At 34.0% G+C, this 20,176-nt stretch overlaps 1 protein-coding gene across 1 annotated transcript in view; it reads left to right on the top strand.

Annotated features, from left to right (window-relative positions):
* ARL13B (ADP ribosylation factor like GTPase 13B) overlaps positions 1-17,803 on the top strand; it is a 78,728-nt gene extending 60,925 nt beyond the window's left edge. The window contains exons 4-10 of the mRNA XM_006090537.3: positions 581-686; positions 1,728-1,930; positions 4,779-4,893; positions 8,119-8,341; positions 12,057-12,173; positions 13,146-13,214; positions 16,930-17,803. Of these exons, the coding sequence (XP_006090599.1) occupies positions 581-686; positions 1,728-1,930; positions 4,779-4,893; positions 8,119-8,341; positions 12,057-12,173; positions 13,146-13,214; positions 16,930-17,006 (910 nt within the window). The 3' untranslated portion in view covers positions 17,007-17,803. The remainder of the gene's footprint in view (positions 1-580; positions 687-1,727; positions 1,931-4,778; positions 4,894-8,118; positions 8,342-12,056; positions 12,174-13,145; positions 13,215-16,929) is intronic.
* The last annotated feature ends 2,373 nt before the right edge of the window (positions 17,804-20,176 follow it).

The raw sequence follows: 20,176 nt of genomic DNA, 5'->3' as shown, positions 1-20,176 counted from the left end.
TTTTCATTTTGTTGTTTCCCAGTTTGTTTCTAATTGAATATAATGTTCTTTATGTGCAATGCTATGCAAAGTAAATGAGACAGAAGTGGCTCTACCTCTCCAGTAAATTGCATGATTTATGCGGACACATTCACACACTGTAAATACAGATGAGCTCAAATATTACAAGCTCAGAATGAACATTTGAGTATTTAAAACAAGAATATTTTGTATTTTCAGAAGATAAGGACATAAGATAAGCATATTTGCATCATGTTGCATGTATTTTAAGAAGATAAAGACATAATGTGAAAATTAGAATTGATGGCTGAGGGGTATGAAAACTAGTCTTTTTCTATCTTGTTGGCCTATTGACCTATTGCTTGTTTTCTTAACCTACCTGACTTCTCTTTCTTAGGTCAATTCTCACGAACTTATTTTAGGAAAAAATGGCGAAATAGATTCTGTAGTACTCTCTTAAACCAGTATATTCTGTAGTCAATAGGTTTAAAACTTTGGGATGAGAACATGGTGAAAATATTTTTAAGTGGCTGTCTGATTACACATTTGTTATAAAAACACTTTATTTATATCTCTACAGGTTGGCAAATAAACAAGACAAGGAAGGGGCTTTAGGAGAAGCTGATGTGATTGAATGTCTGTCTCTGGAAAAAATGGTCAATGAACACAAGTGCCTCTGTCAGATAGTAAGTGTTGGGGTTTGTTTTCCTTTTGTCCCTATGAAATATGTTCAGTATAACTTAGTTTTTGTAAAGGTGAAAGGCAATTAGGTGGCAGACAGCTAACAAAATAATGTGTTAGTGTTTTAAAAGAACTTTTTTTTTTACCCAGGAAATCACATTCTCACTGTTTTGTTGCTATTATTTTATATTGTAATATTTGTTTTCTATTTAGTTGTTATTGATTTCCATAAACTGTCTTTTGAGATTTCAAAGACTCTAGATTTGCTTTTTGTTTAAGATATTGCTGACAGGACTTGTAAGCTATACAAACACGTCTGTTATAATTCTTAGAAAATATATTTTTATTGATTTCAGAGAGGAAGGGAGAGGGAGAGAGAAGAAACATCAATGATAAGAGAGAATCATTGATTGGCTGCCTCCTGCTTGCCTGCAGTTGGGGATTGAGCCCACAACATGGGCATGTGTCCTGACTGGGAATCAACAAACCGTGACCTCCTGATTCATAGGTTGATGCTCAACCACTGAGCCATGCCAGCCAGGCAAATTTTTTAAATGGTAAAGAAAACATATAAATACAAAATTTAAACATATGAGAGGTTTGCAATGAGTTTTGAAAAGTCTTATCAGGAGAGTTATATAATCTTAAGAAAGATGGGCAGAAGATTTAAGTATTAATTCTGGCTTCAGAAGATGGACATTAGACTGTCAATCTTAAAAGATGTTTACTGCTATAAATTCCTTAAGGACTGGAAGTTTGATTTTGTCTTCCAGTGAGTTTGTTTTAACTGGCACTGTTGACTTCCTGTGTTATAGTATCTCTCATAGCTTACAGATATTGTACTTGAAATATTTCAGCTTCTATGTACTAATGTTAGTGGTCATTTCAATCGTATGTTTTGTAAGTTAAATAAGCAGGTGCTTTATATAATTAATTTAATGGGTTAATTTTGATTTACCAATAATTATACTTAATGGTTTTTGAGTAGATTTTTGTGGAGAACTTTTAGTTTTAATCTTTAAGCCAAATAAATTGGTGTTTTTCAGGAACCTTGTTCAGCAATCTTGGGATCTGGAAAGAAAATTGACAAGTCCATTAAAAAAGGCCTTTATTGGCTGCTAGATATCATTGCAAGAGACTTTGATGCCTTAAATGAACGCATCCAAAAGGACACAACAGAACAACGTGCTCTTGAGGAACAAGAGAAACGAGAAAGGGCTGAACGAGTGCGAAAATTACGAGAAGAAAGGTAAGTAGATTAATTTTGTACCATGGTGCATTTGAAACGTAAAAACAAACAAACAAAAATACCACCACAATTTTATGAATAATTTATTAGTTCTGTCTATTCAGTTTCTTTTTTGTGTCTGAAGGAAGACACTACACAAATTTTCTGTTTTTATGGATTTTTCTCTACACAAGTTTGGGGGATAGGATTCTACTTTTCCTGGTGGTATTATGGTAGTTAAATTTATTCCTTATGTATTTATTATTTCTAAGAGATTTAAAATTTTTATCTCTTATTTCTTATGAGTACCTTTATTGCAGTGGTTTTCGATCAGTATGCTAATTTTGCTTCTCAGAGGGCATTTGGCAGTGTCTAGAGACATTTTTACTTGTCACAGCTGGGGACGAGGTGGAGTGCTACTGGCATCTAGTGGGTAGAGGCCAGGAAGCTGCTCAACAGCTAGTGCCGCACAGGACAGTCCCCTACAACAGAGAATTATTGAGTCCACTGTCAATTATTGAGAAATGCTTCTTTAGTCTCAGCAAAGACAGAAGGCAAGCTGATAGTGGATCAATCAACTGAAACAAAATCTGATCTTCAACACTAGTTTTCTCACAAAATAAACTAAATTATACTGTCTCAGGTTTTTTAAATATATTTTTCAAATTACTTTAAAAATATATTTCCTGAAAGGAACCTTTTAAATTAAATTTAGCAAACTTTGAATTAAAAAACAATGATTTCATAAATTCTACCACAGAATCATTTCTAATAATCTTAATGCTGTGAAAAAGTACTCATATTTGATTAAAAATCGAATTTAGTACTTTATCCCAAGATTTCTCTTTCTTTTCTCAACTAGATAGTTGCATAGTAGGGGAGGGGAGAAATCAAAAGATATTTAAGTGAGCTCTTGCAAGATCTAAGGTTGTCTTCCATCTACCTAAGAAATATTGGCCTTCCATGTGCTCGAACATACTTGCAGCCTAGTAGACATGAACCCACTAAACTGCCGTTGGTGGTGCCTTGGTGAGGTATTCTCTTACACTGAAAAGAAATCCTCTAATTACAGGTATCTTTCATTTAATTTAGAGGTAGGACTTAAAGAAATACTTGTAGAGATAACTCCCCATCGCCAAGTGCTCAATAATAGGAGCAGATCATTTATCTAGGATCTCTCTTAATATTGATATGAGGTTTTAGTTCCTCTGAGAAATTTGGTATTCTATCCTACTGTATATTTTCATGATATAAAGCTCAGTAAACCAATCATTCAAGTAGGTCTACCTTTTATATACTTATAAAAATAAAATATATGGCCATACTTTTCTGAAGACTCCTTTGCTTTTTTCCCATTAAGAAAACAAACAAAAAGAACAAAAAATAATGAGTTGGATAAAAGAAATCTGATGTTAGTCATCCCCCTCCCCCGCAAGTTCTTACCTTTTCCATAAAGATGTTTTAGGTCATGTGATGGCAGGCTTTTCTAATACCCATTCCCCTTTCCTCTTTTCTCCTAGCCGTGGTCGGCAAACTGCGGCTCGCGAGCCACATGTGGCTCTTTGGCCCCTTGAGTGTGGCTCTTCCACAAAATACCACGTGCGGGGTGTGCACGTACAGTACGATTGAAACTTCGTGGCCCATGCGCAGAAGTCGGTATTTTGTGGAAGAGCCACACTCAAGGGCCAAAGAGCCACATGTGGCTTGTGAGCCGGTTTGCCGAGCCGCAGTTTGCCGACCATTGTCTAGCCATACTACGTGTGGTCTAAGACCTCTCCTGTTGAGCATAGCCTCCGTAATTAAAAGTAAATTGGCATTTAGGGGGGAGTTATTAAAAAAAAAACAACCTTTTACTTCATTAAATCCAATCTGATAGATTCAGATATTTTTGAAAAACTGTAAAAAAAATTATTGTTGGTATCTGAAAATAGTATTATAATACTAGATACCTGAAATTGCTTGCTAATAAATTAGTAATATTAATAACATTTACTGTCCTATAAGTATGTTCATTTACAGTGTGCTTTCACATATATTACTTTAGCTGAAAAACCCTATGAAGTAGATATTTTTATCCACATGGAAAAACTGTCATTCAAAGATCCAGATACATGTCCAAGGTCACAGAGGCCGTAAATTGCAGCCCTCTAAATCTTGGCTTGCTAGGTTCAGAATGAAAGGATAGATCTTTCCATCAGAGGACATAATTAATAAACTTCATAGTAATGAACATTCACATTGCTGTACTATACCTGCAGCCCAGTTGCAGATCTACACTAGTCACCAGCTAATTGTTTTATAACTTAATTACTCTTCATGTATGGGGTAACATTAACTAAAAGTCACAGAGATAGTAAATGTTTCAGTAGTAACAAATATGGAATTACTTAATATAAGTGATATAGTGCAACTTATCTTTATGGCCTCTTCTATTATGCAAAGCAGCAGTCATTACCTAGTTCATATATGATAAGTAATTTGACACAGCCCTTCAGAAGAGGGTTAACAAGAGGACTCATTTATCTGTTAACATCAATGAAGAGGACAGCATTGGTTTGGGATGGTAATTAATAAATTGCTAAATATAATAAATAGCACATAGGATAATTAATGTGCACTGTTGACATTAAGAAATCAGTCATAGGGAATGTTATTTTTGTCATTTCTGTCATTTAAAAATTCAAATGAATAATCTTTACACAGGGGTAGAGGCCTGTAAACTGCATAAGGATTTCTGAAAATCAGTAACTTAAAGCCATATCCAGATGTTTAAATTACTAAATTTAGTAGCCTTAAACCTATTGCAAGTGTTCTTAAACATGGTTCAGCATTTTCTCAGGAATTACAATTTTTTCCCCTCAAACAATAGAGAACAAAGAGAGCGAGAGCAGGCTGAACTCGATGGAACCAGTGGTCTGGCTGAGGTGGATCCAGAGCCAATTATTGTTAATCCTTTCCAGCCGATAGCAACTGTAATCATTGAGGTATGGATAGTGGCACATGTGATTTTTATATCGTAAGTTTTAAAGTTGGCAGGGAATTGGGAAAGGAGGTAGGGAGGTAGAAATAACTATTTTATCAGAGACCAGTTATTTCTAAAAAAATTAAGTGGGAAAGACAGGTTAAGGTTTGCTGCTTTTTCATCCTCTTCAAATTTATCTTCGGATCTAGTATAAACAGGAAAGGTGACTTCAGAATTAACTGAGAAAGAAAATGAAGATTGAATGTAGCAACTGTAATAGTTACTGTTCTGATAAATCATTTTTTGGCATTTATTTCAGATAATAGTAATATATTACTCTTATTTACATTGTCTCTTTGTCCCTGTATTGCTGTTACTGTCATCTCTTTACAGTAATGTTTAGATGCATAAATGAATTTCTAATTGTTTACCCAGGATACTTAAGAGTGTTTGAAATGATCATAAATTCTATATGTAAATATGATTTATTTTTTATTTTAATTATGAGAAATTTTACCAAAATTAATTTGTAGATTATAATCATGAAGAAGTTAAGTGTGTGTATGTGTGTGTGTGTGTGTGTGTGTGTGTGTGTGTGTATGTATTTGTGTCTTTGTTTTCATTTTCGACAGAGACTTTGCATTAGACCTACTTTAATTGCCCTGCTTCAGCAGCCAGGCCTCCTCAGAGGCAGAGCTTCCTCAACTTCCCCTCCATTCACCAGAGCTTAATGTGGCAGTTGGTTTGTTGGTCCCACTGCCTGCATGTTCTCCATTCCTCTTCCCCTGTCACTGCCTCCTTCCACGCAGGTGCTCATCTGGAAAGGTTGATGATTGTTTCTTCCTGGGGCTGCTGCTGAGGAGGGAGGCAGCTCCACAGGTAAGAAGATGATTGGATAATTTTGGTATTGCTTTATTTTGCAAATTGGTAACATGAGCTATTTGTACTTAAGTTGCTTAGGTACCAGAAGGTTAATGGTACTTAGTTTTTTTATTAATCCTGTTGCATTTAACTGTGTGCTTTTCTAAGTACAGTAAAGTTGTCTTAATAACTTAAGCTCTCCTTTTGTCTCCATCCTATTAAATATTATTTTTGTCAAGTTTTCTTTTATGCTCTTTAAAAATATTGATGAAGAAGAGAGAAATCAAGTTTGACTTTTAACTTAGAAACATTTATTGTGTGTGTAATAAAGCTCACCTTGTAAATGATGACCAATTTTATAATACCACTAGAGGCCCAATGCACGAAATTCATGCAAGGGGCTCGGCCCTCACAGCTGCGGTGGCTTGCCTCAGCTCTCCCAGCCACTGCTTCGTCCAGAAGGTCATCCAGAAGGTTGTTCGGTCTAATTAGCATATTACGCTTTTATTGTTATACATCAGTGGTTCTCAACCTTCTGGCCCTTTAAATACAGTTCCTCATGTTGTGACCCAACCATAAAATTATTTTCGTTGCTACTTCATAACTGTAATGTTGCTACTGTTATGAATCGTAATATAAATATCTGGTCTTAGGCGACCCCTGTGAAAGGGTCGTTCGACCGCCAAAGGGGTCGCAACCCATAGGGTGAGAACCACTGTTATACAAGGTTACTTAGAAACGGCCTTAGTACTTCTACCAACATTGTATTTTTCACCGATTAAAGATGTAAACAATATCTTATATTGAAAATCCCTGGATTAATTAGTGGCATGGGGAACGTGCACTTATTATGCTGTTAAGCTACAATAATTTTAAGAAGATGATCAGTAAATATATGAAACAAATGAAAACCAATTACTTGTAGTCTATTTTATACCAAGTATATTTTCTTTTTTCCCCCACACAATTTCAAAATGTGGCATTTTAGAGAAGCACCTTACATTCCTTTTATTTATTTTTTTTTACCACAAATAATACAACTGGTGAGGTATTGGTTCTAGAACAGAGAGATTAATGGAACATTGATAAATATTCAATAAACATAATTATGACTGAACATTTTGTATAAGATAAAGGTGACATTTCAAATGTGGAAGAAGAGGATATTGGGACCGCTGAACAATCATTTTGAAAAATGTAAAATTAGTAACACTGTGTATACCAAATTAAACCCCAGAAGACTTAAAGGTATTTTAAAAAAGTAAGCCTTAAAAATACTAGCACATAATATAAACATTTGTATATATGTGGAGGAGGAAAAACTTTCAAAGCAGGACAATCAAACCACAAGTCAAGAAATAAAAATAGATAGATCTTATTATATTCAATTTTTTAGGAGCTTTTCTACAAAGTTACAGGCAATGACCAAACCCTAATGAAAAATATTTGAGACACATAGGACAAAAAAAACCCTTAAAAATTACTATGAAAATAATGATAATCAAATAGAAAAGTGGATATTGGGTTACCATGGGTAATTCCCTAAAGAAAAAGAAATATGGCAATAACAGTATTTAATAGTTCACCTTCAAAGTGATAAACAGTATTGAAATCAGTATGTTAATCCAACACTAAGTTAAAAACATTTATTAGTTTCAACCTTTTGCCTAGAATGTAAATTGACTAGTTTTTCTGAAGTGAAATTTGTAGTGTGTCACATTTTAAAAAATGTGCTTACCCATTACCAACAATTCTAGTGTTAGGATTTTATCCTAAATAACTAATTCAATAGTTGTGTTTTTTTAATAGTGAAAATTGAGAGTAACCTCTTAGTTCATTGATTATGAATTGGTAAAATAAGTTATGGTATAACCATTCAAAATGATAATGTAATTGGTGAAAGTAATCATAGCTAACATATATGTCACTTACATAGCTAACATTTTATGAGGTGTCAGGCACTATTCTAAGAAAAATATATATATTCTTAATTTAAAACTTTAGTTCTTTTTTGTTTAAAAACAAATACATAAATATGTATATATTAAGAGAAACAATCTATCACATTTGTGTATGTTTGTGGGAGGTGTATGTCTGTGCGTGTGCGGTTAGGCAAAGAGAAGCATCTCTAAGTGATTATACACCAACTAGTGGTCATCTCTAGATTGTGGAATTACTGGTAGTAGTTGTTTCATTCCTTTATACAATCTTTTTTCTGAATGTTTGGCAATTAGTATGTTTCAGTGATGTTTTTAACAAATAGTTTTTAATGGAAATATCACAGTTCCCTGAAGGTACAGAAAGCTCTTGGATTACTTCATTTTTCCCTTAAAACTATCTTAGATACAACTGTTATATTAAAGATGATATATCTCATTTTTGTTAGAATGAAAAAAAACTTGAAAGAGAGAAAAAGAGGCAAAATGTGGAGAAAGACTGTGATGCTTGCCCCCTGAGAAATAAAATGGAGCGTGAGCAAATGGAAACACAGAGCCAGATCAGTGACAGTAGCCAAAAAAGCAATGAGGTTGGAACCGTAGAAAATTATAATGAAGCATTAACACAGCAGTTGGAGAATGAAGAGACAGACCAGCCATCATCAGAATCAGGTAAATCTAGTTATTAAATAAAAAAGATATACATATAAAATATATATAACTTAATTATACTTCTTTCACCTGTCATGATTATTTTCACACACAAAATTTTTTTTTTATCTGCAAATGCAGTATTTATCATGGTTTTCTCATGGTTTTTACTCATTAGTTAGTTTGCTAACTTATGTTTTTATTCATGATGTCTTAAAATGTACTCTTTTGTAACTTGAATTTCAGCAGAAATTTTTCATTTTACTTTCATAAATTTGGAATATAGCATAGCCCAGGAATCCTTGGAATGTATTAAATACCTTTAAGGCTTTTTGAGATTTTTGTTTGTTTCTTTTTAAGCCTGATAATGCTATAATCAGCCTCACTTTATTTACTGACATGCTATTTCTGTAGGATGCAAACATAATTAGTTGACCATTCTAAAAGTCTTATCACATAGTCATTTTCCTCTTATTTTAATATCAAAAAATTTCAATTCATAATTATTTTTCTTTTTCTCAGTGGTTATGTAATTTAATGGGAAATTCATGTCTTTTGGTATCATAAAGACACAGCCTGTGTCTGGAATCAGACAACCTGGGATAGAACCCTGACTTTTCCAACTACTAGACCAGTGGTCGGCAAACTCATTAGTCAACACAGCCAAATATCAACAGTACAACGATTGAAATTTCTTTTGAGAGCCAAATTTTTTAAACTTAAACTATATAGGTAGGTACATTGTTATTAACTTAATTAGGGTACTCCTAAGGCTTAGGAAGAGCCACACTCAAGGGGCCAAAAAGCTGCATGTGGCTCACGAGCTGCAGTTTGCCGACCATGGTACCAGACACATGCTATGTTATATGATGTTCTTCAGTCTTCCTCATCTCTCAAATGGAAATAAGCATCATTTTTACAGGGATTTTAGGATTACTTATAGTAAGAATAACTCTACAATGTTTGAGCACGGACCTGACACATGGGAGCTACCTAATTAATTAGTTCCTTGCCATTCCTCATTAGCAGTATGGTTCCATTCTATATGAGAATTTTTATGTAGTATCAAAAAGTTTATAAAAATAAGATTTCAATCTTGAGGTATAGATTAGCTAACATGGATATTTTGCTATATATCAATAATTAGATTTGAAAGTTATACTTTTTGTAAGTTGGGAAGTTAAAGTAGCCATATTTGGACCCATAGCTCAGTTAGCAGAGTTACACAGAAGGTAGACTTAGAGTAGCCTCTCAATATATTGAAAGAACTTTTTCTAACACAAATACATTTTTAAAGAGCAAAGTCATTTGACAGATATTTGAAAATAAAACGTAGGAAGATCTAAGATAGTCAATCATATCACTACTAGAGGCCCGGTGCACAAAAATTTGTGCACTCAGGGGGGTCCCTCAGCCCGGCTTGTGCCCTCTTGCAGTCTGGGACCTCTCAGGGGATGTCCACCTGATGGCTTAGGCCCACTCCCTGGGGGATTGGGCCTACACTGGCAGTCAGACATCCCTCTGGCAGACCGGGAGCCTTTGGGGGATGTCCACTTGCCAGTGGGAAGCAGGCCTAAGCTGCAGTCGGACATCCTTAGCCCTGCTGAAGAGGCGGGAGAGGCTCCTGCCACCACCGCTGTGCTGGAAGCTGGCAGCCTGGCTTTTGGCTGAGCAGAGCTCCCCCTGTGGCAGCGCACTGACCACCAGGGGGCAGCTCCTGCATTGGGCATCTGCCCCCTTGTGATCAGTGTGTCATAGTGACCAGTCATTCCCAGTCGTTCTGCTGTTAGGGTCACTTTGCATATTACCCTTTTATTATATAGGATAGAGGCCTGGTACACGGGTGGGGGCCGGCTGGTTTGCCCTGAAGGATGTCCTGGATCAGGGTGGGGGTCCCCACTGGGGTGCCTGGCCAGCCTAGGTTAGGGGCTGATGGCTGTTTGCAGGCTGGCCACAGCCCCTTCAGGGGGGCGGGGGTCCCGCTGGGGTGCCTGGCCAGCCTGGGTGAGGGGCTGAGGGCCGTTTTCAGGCTGGCCACGCCCCCCCGCGACCCAAACTCCCAGGCTCTCCTTTTTTTTTATTTCTGGGATTTATTTATCTTCTATAATTGAAACTTTGTAGCCTTGAGTGGAGCTCAGGGCCGCCAGGGCAGGCGGGAAGCTTGGCTTCCTCCATCGCTGGGGGCAACCCAAGCCTCCTGTTCACTCCAGTTCTGTGGCCGCCGTCATCTTACTTGGGTTGATTTGCATACTTGCTCCTGATTGGCTGGTGGGCGTGGCTGGAGCATAGTGGAGGGGCGGTCAATTTGCACGTTCCTCTTTTATTATATAGGATAATAATAATTATTATAATTAACATTTTATTTTATAATTTAGAACATGGTTTCAGATACCTTATGTCATTTAGCATAGCAATCCTAGGGTATATTATTCCCATTATACTGAATAGGAAACTAGGGACTTGGAGAGGTTGAGTAACTTATTGAAAGTTAATTGCCACATGTCCAAAATGAAAACCATCCCCACATGCCACGATATTTTGAATTTAATTTAAAAAATCAATTTGCAAAGAATATTATAAAAGTAAATATATTACTCATAATTCTGGTGTTCTTGAATATTTTCAGTTGAATTTTCTCATGAAAAATTATTTTTTAAAGTGTCTATAGACGGTTATGGCATTTAAAATCATACATCTTGTCTGTGGCTGTGCTGAGACCCCACCTCGGATCATGTGGTCTATCTTTTATGCTCTTTCATGACCCAAGCTACTGTCCATCCTAAAGTACCATATCATTTTGGAGGCTCTCTTTCCTTTCTTCTAGCTGTAAAGCTTGCAGCTCTAATTATAGAAAGATGTCTTTGTTTCTATCTGGAGTAAATGTGTCAAATTACACTAACTGATTTAGAAAATATGTTTCTAAATATTGTTGTATTTCTCATTGCTTTGTATGTTTTATAGATGTTGACTATAGGGTATCCCCCAAAATGTATACACACACTTTGAGTAATTATAAAGGCAGTGTTTATTAAAATACATTTCATTTTCAAAATTGAGCTATCAGCTGTTACAGTGTGTATACATTTTAAAAAGTAATTTCTTACGTAATAGATAATTCCCATGTTAGAAAATATATTATATAGTATATAAAGTTAGTTTGGGATTATCAATGAAAATATTTCAGTAACTTTAATGTTTGTTTATTTAATGACTATGCCATCTTGACTTACATTGTTAAAGTCTACATGTTAACAACATACACGTCATTAAAATGTAATTACACTGTAATTATTTTTTTTCAAAGAACACAAGTTCAGTTCTGCAAAGTCTAATGTGGGTTTTGATTATATATATATTTGGGCATACCTTATTTGGGGGTTATTTTAATGGGTAATGTATTTAGGTTTGATTGGGGTCTTTTTCACATTTCAAAGAATTATTTTGGACTATTTATACCTAGAATATATTATATGAACTTTCTTTGTATTCCAAATAACTTATTTTAGAACTTAGAATACAGGCTTTTGTTATTTGTATCATATTCATTAATTATTTAATAAGGAAACATTAATAGTTTAATTCTTAGTAAAAGCATGTTCATATTTCATTACTAGTAATAATTTCAAGGTTGAATTGAAGGTATATTTCTATGGTAATAATATCAATATTCTAGTTCTGTTCTTAATTTTTATTATAGAAGTTTAATTTTTCCCAATTCTATGTTTCTATTCTGTAGATAACAGTAAAAAGAAAACTAAGAAACTAAGAATAAAAAGAAGTCACCGTGTAGAACCTGTTAATACAGATGACTCTGCTCCTAAGAGCCCAATACCACCCCCGCCCCCCCCTCCTGGTGAGTAATTTAATATCGATACTGAATTTAGAAATACTGCTTTAAACAATGAAGAAAAAGGAAGAAATTGTGTAGTTTTTATTTAGTATATTCATTATCTTGTAAATTTGTGAAAAGTTAGAGTTCTTTGCTCTCTTTTGTTCATATTTGATCAACATAAGTTACCTATTGCATTTTTAACAATAAAAAATGTAAAGTTTTGTAAAAAAAATAAGTAAAAATTAATTAAAAAATCTTATGCAGGCACTTCCTAGAATGGATTCAAATCTTATTTAAAATATCAGTGCACAGATGCTAAAAGGAATTTAAGCTTATTGAATGGATGGCTAATATGAGCTTTTAAAAAATTGCATCTTTCATCCTGAAAGTAAACATTTGAAACCAACATAAGTGAATTTTTCCATTATATTTTCAATTTACATACTGGTCTTCTAAGTTTGTTATGAGAATTAAATGGAATACTGCAGGTAAAGTCCTGGGACTTATTAGCTGCATAATATTTGTAATTTTTCAGCACTAGACACAGAACCTCGTATACTATAGGTGCTTAATAAATATCTAAACATATATGTTTATAGTGTCCTTTTAGCTCAGCCAGAAGGCTTTAGATGGTAACATTTTCCTTTGAGAATTATTTGAAGACTTATTTCTAGTATTCCATTTAATAAGTAAACATTTCTTATAGCTTCTGGTAGGGGTTACAATAGCCTAAGGTTATTTATGGTAGTAGTGAAGATGATTATATTTTTAACTGAAGGCAAATAAAAATTTAAAGCAAATGTTATCAGCCTACAGTGATATTTTAAAATAGAAGTCATTTAAAATGGGATTATGGCTATTCAGTACTGTGTCATTCAGTATATATGAATTGACATTAAATGTTATATACATTCCTGTCTAGGGAGGGATCCTCTCAACCAACCTAAAGATATATTATTTAACAGTGTTTTAAATGTTTTTCTTTTTCTTTAGTTGGCTGGGGAACCCCCAAAGTGACTAGACTTCCAAAACTTGAGCCGCTTGGTGAAACACGTCATAATGGTAATGCAAAAGGATCAGTTTTCAAATATCTGTACATATTACATTCACTTTTCTTTACCTCATTACTTCAGCAAACTTTTATTTTTGGAAGGCTTTCAAATCCACAGCCATCCTTTTTCATTATACATCTTTTTCTATTTAATTTTTTTATTCTTAATGCCCCTTTGCCTCTAAATAATTTGAATTGATGTTTACCTTAGAATACAGAGATAAAAATGTTTATCCATTATTTATTTATGTAAATAGTAATGGATAGGGAAAGGCTTTACAGCAATTTAAATTAAATAGACATTATAATTATAGTGCTTAAAAACTGCATTGTCTTATATGTATGTACTCAATATACTCAATGATGTCATATAATTGTTCTTCCTCTGCTTCTAATAAGACACCAACCTGCTGAATATTAAAATGAAGTAAAAAGATCAACACAGTTGTAGAATCAGACTAATCAAAGTATACCAAATAAACTTCAGCTAACTAGAAAGTTACGAGGGCTTTATTGCCTCAAGAAAGTAATTTTCTTTAGATGAAATTAACATAAGGTATAGTCTAGCCAGCATATGGCATTAGAACTCCACAACTGGAAAACTAGAGAAAGGGCCTTTGGAAGTAGAGGACTGCCTTGTACCAGGCAGAATTTCTGATTTTAGACCATCAGCCCAAATTCTTTCAAAGATACATTTCTGGAATGCAAAAAGGATAATATATGTATATTAAAGCTCAATAGATTTCTCTGTCAATAACATCCAATTTGCTTTTTTTTGTATTTATGCTTTTATTTTTCTATTTTTTTTATTGATTAAGTTATTACATATGTGTCCTTATACCCACGTTACCCCCTATCCCCCCCAACTCATGCCCCTCACCCCCCTGTTGTCTGTGTCCATTGGTTAGGCCTATATGCTTGCATATAAGTCCTTTGGTTGATCTCTCCCCCTTACTCCCACCCTCCCCTACCTTCCCTCTGAGGTTTGACGGTCTGATCGATGCTTCTCTGTCTCTGGATCTGTTTTTGTTCATCAGTTTATGTTGTTCATTATATTCCACAAATGAGTGAGATCATGTGGTATTTATCTTTCTCTGACTGGCTTATTTCAGTTAGCATAATGCTCTCCAGTTCCATCCATGCTGCTACAAATTGTTAAGAACTCCTTTTTTACCGCAGCATAGTATTCCATTGTGTAGATGTACCACAGTTTTTTAATACACTCATCTACTGATGGGCACTTAGGCTGTTTCCAAATCTTAGCTATGGTGAATTGTGCTGCTATGAACATAAGGGTGCATATATCCTTTCTAATTGGTGTTTCTAGTTTCTTTTTTTTTTAATGGAATTCAAACTTTATTTGTAGGTAGTAGAGAACCAGTGAAAAAATTTTTAGTATCTTATTCTTTTAAGTATCACATTATTCATTTTAAAGTAGTAACTCCATTCCTAATGTAGAGACAGTGCTAGCAAAATGGAATGTTTTTTTTATTTTTACGTTCTTTTTTTAAAATTTTGTTTTATTGCTTAAAGTATTACAAAGAGTATTACATATGTCTCCTTTTTTTTCCCCCTTGACCTTCTCCCATCCTCCTCTACCCCCCAGTGTCTTGTGTCCATTGGTTATGCTTATATGCATGCATACAAGTCCTTCGGTTGATCTCTTACCCTCCCCCTGCAACCCTCCCCGGCCTTCCCGCTGTAGTTTGACAGTCTGTTCGATGCTGCTCTGCCTCTGTATCTATTTTTGTTCATCAGTTTATAATGGTCTTTATTATCCATAAATGAGTGAGATCATGTGGTATTTTTCTTTCATTGACTGGCTTATTTCACTTAGCATAATGCTCTCCAGTTCCTTCCATGCTGTTGCAAATGGTAAGAATTCCTTCTTTTTTGCAGCAGCGTAGTATTCCAATATATAGATGTACCACAGTTTTCTAATCCATTCATCTGCTGATGGGCACTTAGGCTGTTTCTAAATCTTAGCTATTGTAAATTGTGCTGCTATGAACATAGGGATGCATATATCCTCTCTGATTGGTGTTTCTGGTTTCTTGGGATATATTCCTAAAAGTGGGATCACTGGGTCAAATGGGAGTTCCATTTTTAGTTTTTTGAGGAAACTCCATACTGTTCTCCACAGTGGCTGCACCAGTCTGCATTCCCACCAGCAGTGCACGAGGGTTCCTTTTTATCTGCATCCTCGTCAGCACTTGTCGTTTGTTGATTTGTTGATGATAGCCATTCTGACAGGTGTGAGATGATACCACATTGTCGTTTTGATTTGCATCTCTCGGATGATTAGTGACTTTGAACATGTTTTCATATGTCTTTTGGCCTTTCTTCTGTCTTCTTTTGAAAAGTATCTATTTAGGTCCATTGCCTATTTTTTGATTGGGTTGTTTATCTTCCTCTTGTTAAGTTGTATGAGTTCCCTGTAAATGTTGGAGATTAAACGCTTATCGGTGATAACATTTGCAAATATGTTCTCCCATGCAGTGGGGTTTCTCGTTGTTTTGTTGATGGTTTCCTTTGCTGTGCAGAAGCTTTTTATTTTGATGTAGTCCCATTTGTTTATTTTCTCTTTAGTTTCCATTGGCCTAGGGGCAGTATCAGTGAAGAAATTGCTTCAGCATATGCCTGAGATTTTGCTGCCTGTGGATTCCTCTAGTATTTTTATGGTTTCCCATCTTATGTTTAAGTCCTTTATCCATTTTGAGTTTATTTTTGTGTATGGTGTAAGTTGGTGGTCTAGTTTTATTTTCTTGCATGTATCTGTCCAATTTTCCCAACACCATTTATTGAAGAGGCTGTCTTGACTCCATTGTATGTTCATGCAATTTGCTTTTTGATGACTCTGTTTACCTAATCTAGAGTTTGGTTTCCTACAGAGACCCATCTATTAGAAAAAAATAGTCAGAAGTGTAATCTTTAAAAAAGCTTTATTTTACTATATAATTTGAAATTATATAAAACTGTATAAAATACTTTTATTCAAAGAGTATATAAATATAAATGTGCTCTTTGCTTTCTTTTTCAGAATACTATAGGTCAGTAATGAAATATTTCTTAAAATATTTATTTTCATTTCCCAAAACAGAAAAATTTGGCCTTGGCCAGGTAGCACAGTTGGTTAGAGCATGATCCTGATATGCTAAACTTATGGGTTCAATCTCCTGTCAGGGCACATACAAGAAGTAACCAATGAGTACATAAATAAGTGGAACAACAAATTGATGTTTCTCTTTCTCTCTCTCTCAAAATCAATAAAATAAATAAATACAGACAGATAAGTTTGTCCTTAGGCTATATCGGAATTACAGTGAAATCACATCTGTTTGGTTGACTGACTTTACATCACAATGCTTTTATTGACTATGATAGGTTAGTTCCTATTTGATTATACTCTGAAATTATGTAAGTTAAAATACATTCTAATGTGAATGTGTAATTGGAAACAAAAAATAATGTATAAATTAGGTGCAGCTTTTTATTAAATGAAGTAGAGATTAATTTATAATCTAGAGTTAAGAATTCACTCTATGGTTGTCTTTTAAATTTATTCAAGTTTTCTTTGAGTTTGATTGTGATTTTCTCCCATTGCTTCATCTGTCAGGTCAGATCTCTTTTTATTTTTTAAGGTATTAGTTGGCAAATAATGAATTGTGTCAGAAATATTTATTTACCATAACTGTTTGGTATTTTTATTATTCCTTCTCTACATAGATTTTTATGGGAAGCCACTGCCTCCGCTGGCGGTGCGACAGAGACCAAACAGTGATGCTCATGACATGATCTCATAACCAAGTTGCATGGATGAGCCATCTTAATATCAGCAAGATGACCTAGAAGACCTTCTTTCTCAAAAATGAAAAACCCTGTACATTGATGATTGGGGCAAGATTACCATAGCAATTTCAGCGAGGAGATTGATAACCAAAGATCTCTGATCTGATAGTTACTTATCCGTGTTGTTCATGGTTTAATAAAAAAAAAGGAAGCAAAAAGACCAGCAGATGGGATGAGCATTATGTATCAAATTAGCAGGAGTTAGTATTGACTCTGGTTTATACATCCCCACTCTTGGGCATATTCCTGAAGGAAAACCTTTCAGAAAAAGCCAGTGGACTTTGCACACTTTCATTACTATTTGTTTAATAGTCTTTATTTCTGTACCGTAAACCTTTTTTGTAAGATACATGTGCATGGAAGGGGAACTCTTGGGAATTTATAACCTAAATTTTTAACTTTTTATATTTTTCTAAAACTTTTGTTTAAGAATTTTAATTACTATGATATTGACAGTATACTTTTCTATAGATGCTTTGTTTAAATTGTATCTGGAAAATAGAGTTGGTATACTGGACAAACATTAACTATACAAATGATATATTTATATGTTTTGAGGTATGTTTTATAATAGTATTGTTCTTGAAGTATACATACTAATTTGACCTAATTTTAAAATAATACTTTTTAAAAATAGATTCTCAGATCTTTATTCTAACAAATTATATTACTTGAAAGCACTACCCAAGCAGAAAGTTCAATTTTTTGTTATTTTCTTTGATTATGATCCTAATAAAAGAGACTCGAAAAATGAAATAAAAAGGTTATGTGAGATATTATTAAAAGTCCCAATAAGCCCCTCTTTAAAAGGTGAAACCCTTCAGAGATCATTTCTCCTTGTCACTCCTTTGTCTATCAGCAGCTGCAGTGACTCGTAGGTTATTGTAATTCTTTAGTGCCTTGAAATTAAAGGCAAAAAGACAGAAAAGCTACTGAAGTTTCAGAAACTTGTGTTTCATAACAGGGATATACTTGGGTACTAAAGCAAGAATAAAGAAACAATTCCAAAATAATTTCTCAATTTAAAATAATAGCATTTCTCTTGCACAGAAGAATGGCATCTATAGGATTCTCTATTTGTCTGGCTTTTAGATGTATGTTTTGAGGAGTAGATTCATAATGTTGCATTTAATTGAAAGCACATATTTCTATCATGGTAAAAACACTACAAACAGTATGATTCCTATATAACCTTTTCAAAATTGGTCAACTTGGTAACTTGTACTGACAATAATATGAGAAGTATGTTGAAGGCAGTTTAGTGTGATTATTTGAAAGTTTTACTTGAGAGCATCACCATTTATTTGCATTTTAAACTTCCTGTACTTTCATTAATCAGGTCACTTATTACTCAAGTCAGCTTTTTTGAGTTTTGTACATGGAACCCACCTAGCATTCTACTTCAGATATAAAATTCATAACGACCTAAATGTGATAGGCAGCTGAAATGTAAGGAAAATCAACACAAGGAGACAGATGTAAATTTTGAACTGGATTTTAGAGAAAAAACTCATTTGTATATCTTTTTGGTTTCTTTTATAACATTTACATTTCTTTATTTAAAAAAAAACTAAACTCATACTTTTGCCATCTTTTTAAAATACATCTGATTTGAGAATAAATTTTTTTTAAATTTGTGGTTACTGTAGTATACAATAATCACTGAGCCCATTTAATTAAAATAAAGTAATTTTGAAATTAAATATTTAATGAAGCAGAATTCATGTTTTATATATCTCAAAAATTAATTTGTATTCTTAAAGGATTCTAAAAATACTTTAAAAGAAGTTTTGTAAATCCAGGTGGCTTTTAACAGCTAAATGTCTATTTTGTTATATGCTGCATTTTTATTAATATATCATAAATTATGACAATTTCAACAATAAACATAATTTATATTAGTATGCTGTTTTTTCTTGTCATTTGATAAATTTAAATTATTTCTTTGGGGTAATAAAATAATAGAAAGCTTTTAAAATATAATTGTTGAAAGACATTTTAGTCGATAGATTAAAATAATTTTTTTGCTATTTTACATGGAAAAAATTTGCAAAAGTTTTCATATATGTGGGAAATAATTTAAAGACAGTTAAAAATCAGATATCATCTTATGATTCTCTATGATTTGATGTCTGTCATTTGTTAAGTTAAAGCTGACCAAAAGATATGTTTTTACTTATATGAAAGATAATTCTATATGCCTCTATATGTAAAATGCATATATAACATGTACAATCCTATATAATAAAACCCTAATAAGCAAATCGACTGAATGGCGGAATGACTGTCAGAATGATCAGTCACTATGACTCGCACTGACCACCAGGGGGCAGATGCTCAACACAGGAGCTGCCCCCTGGTGGTCAGTGTGCTCCCACAGGGGGAGCACCGATCAGCCAGAAGCCAGGCTCATGGCTGGCGAGCTCAGTGGCGGTGGCAGAAGCCTCTCCCGCCTCTGCTGCAGGCGGGAGGTAAGGAGCGAGGGGTCCTGGACTGCAAGAGCCCCAGACTGCGAGAGGGCGCAGGCTCGGCTGAGGGACACCCCCCACTCCAGTGCACGAATTTCATATGCCAGGCCTCTAGTATTATATTTAATTGATTTCAATTATAATACTGTATGGAAACAACATTAGAAAGAAGTGTTGCAAAATGCTAATAATATCTGTTTTAGAGTTATTGGTTGTGTTTTTTCCTCAAATTTTCAAACTAATTTTTGTAATTTTGCTTACTTTTATAATAGGAAAGAAAATTTGAAATTTTTATGCAAGTTTAAAATTAAATACTCTTTTAAGTGTCATATGAAGGACTATATAGAATTCACTTAATATGTAAAACTTCCTGTCAGTAGCTCAGAAACATTCAACTGTAGAATATGCCAGTCAGTATATTTGCAGTTGATTTCTTACTAAGTGTTCTTTTACTAAGACAATATTTTAGTTTACTTAGTTCTATATGCCAAGCTATTTATATTATTCAATTTATCCCATTCCACACTAAAGAAACCAATGCTTCCAGGTAGCAAAAATTTATCAAAACTGAAACTGAAGCTGTAACTTATAAATTGTAATACCTTTTGCTATAAGTTTTTCTATAAGAGGAGTATATGTTGCAAATCAAATTCTGT

Source organism: Myotis lucifugus, unplaced genomic scaffold (assembly GCF_000147115.1).
Source record: "Myotis lucifugus unplaced genomic scaffold, Myoluc2.0 scaffold_75, whole genome shotgun sequence".
Lineage (NCBI taxonomy): Eukaryota > Metazoa > Chordata > Mammalia > Chiroptera > Vespertilionidae > Myotis > Myotis lucifugus.
This window is presented reverse-complemented; position numbering and strand designations above follow the sequence as displayed.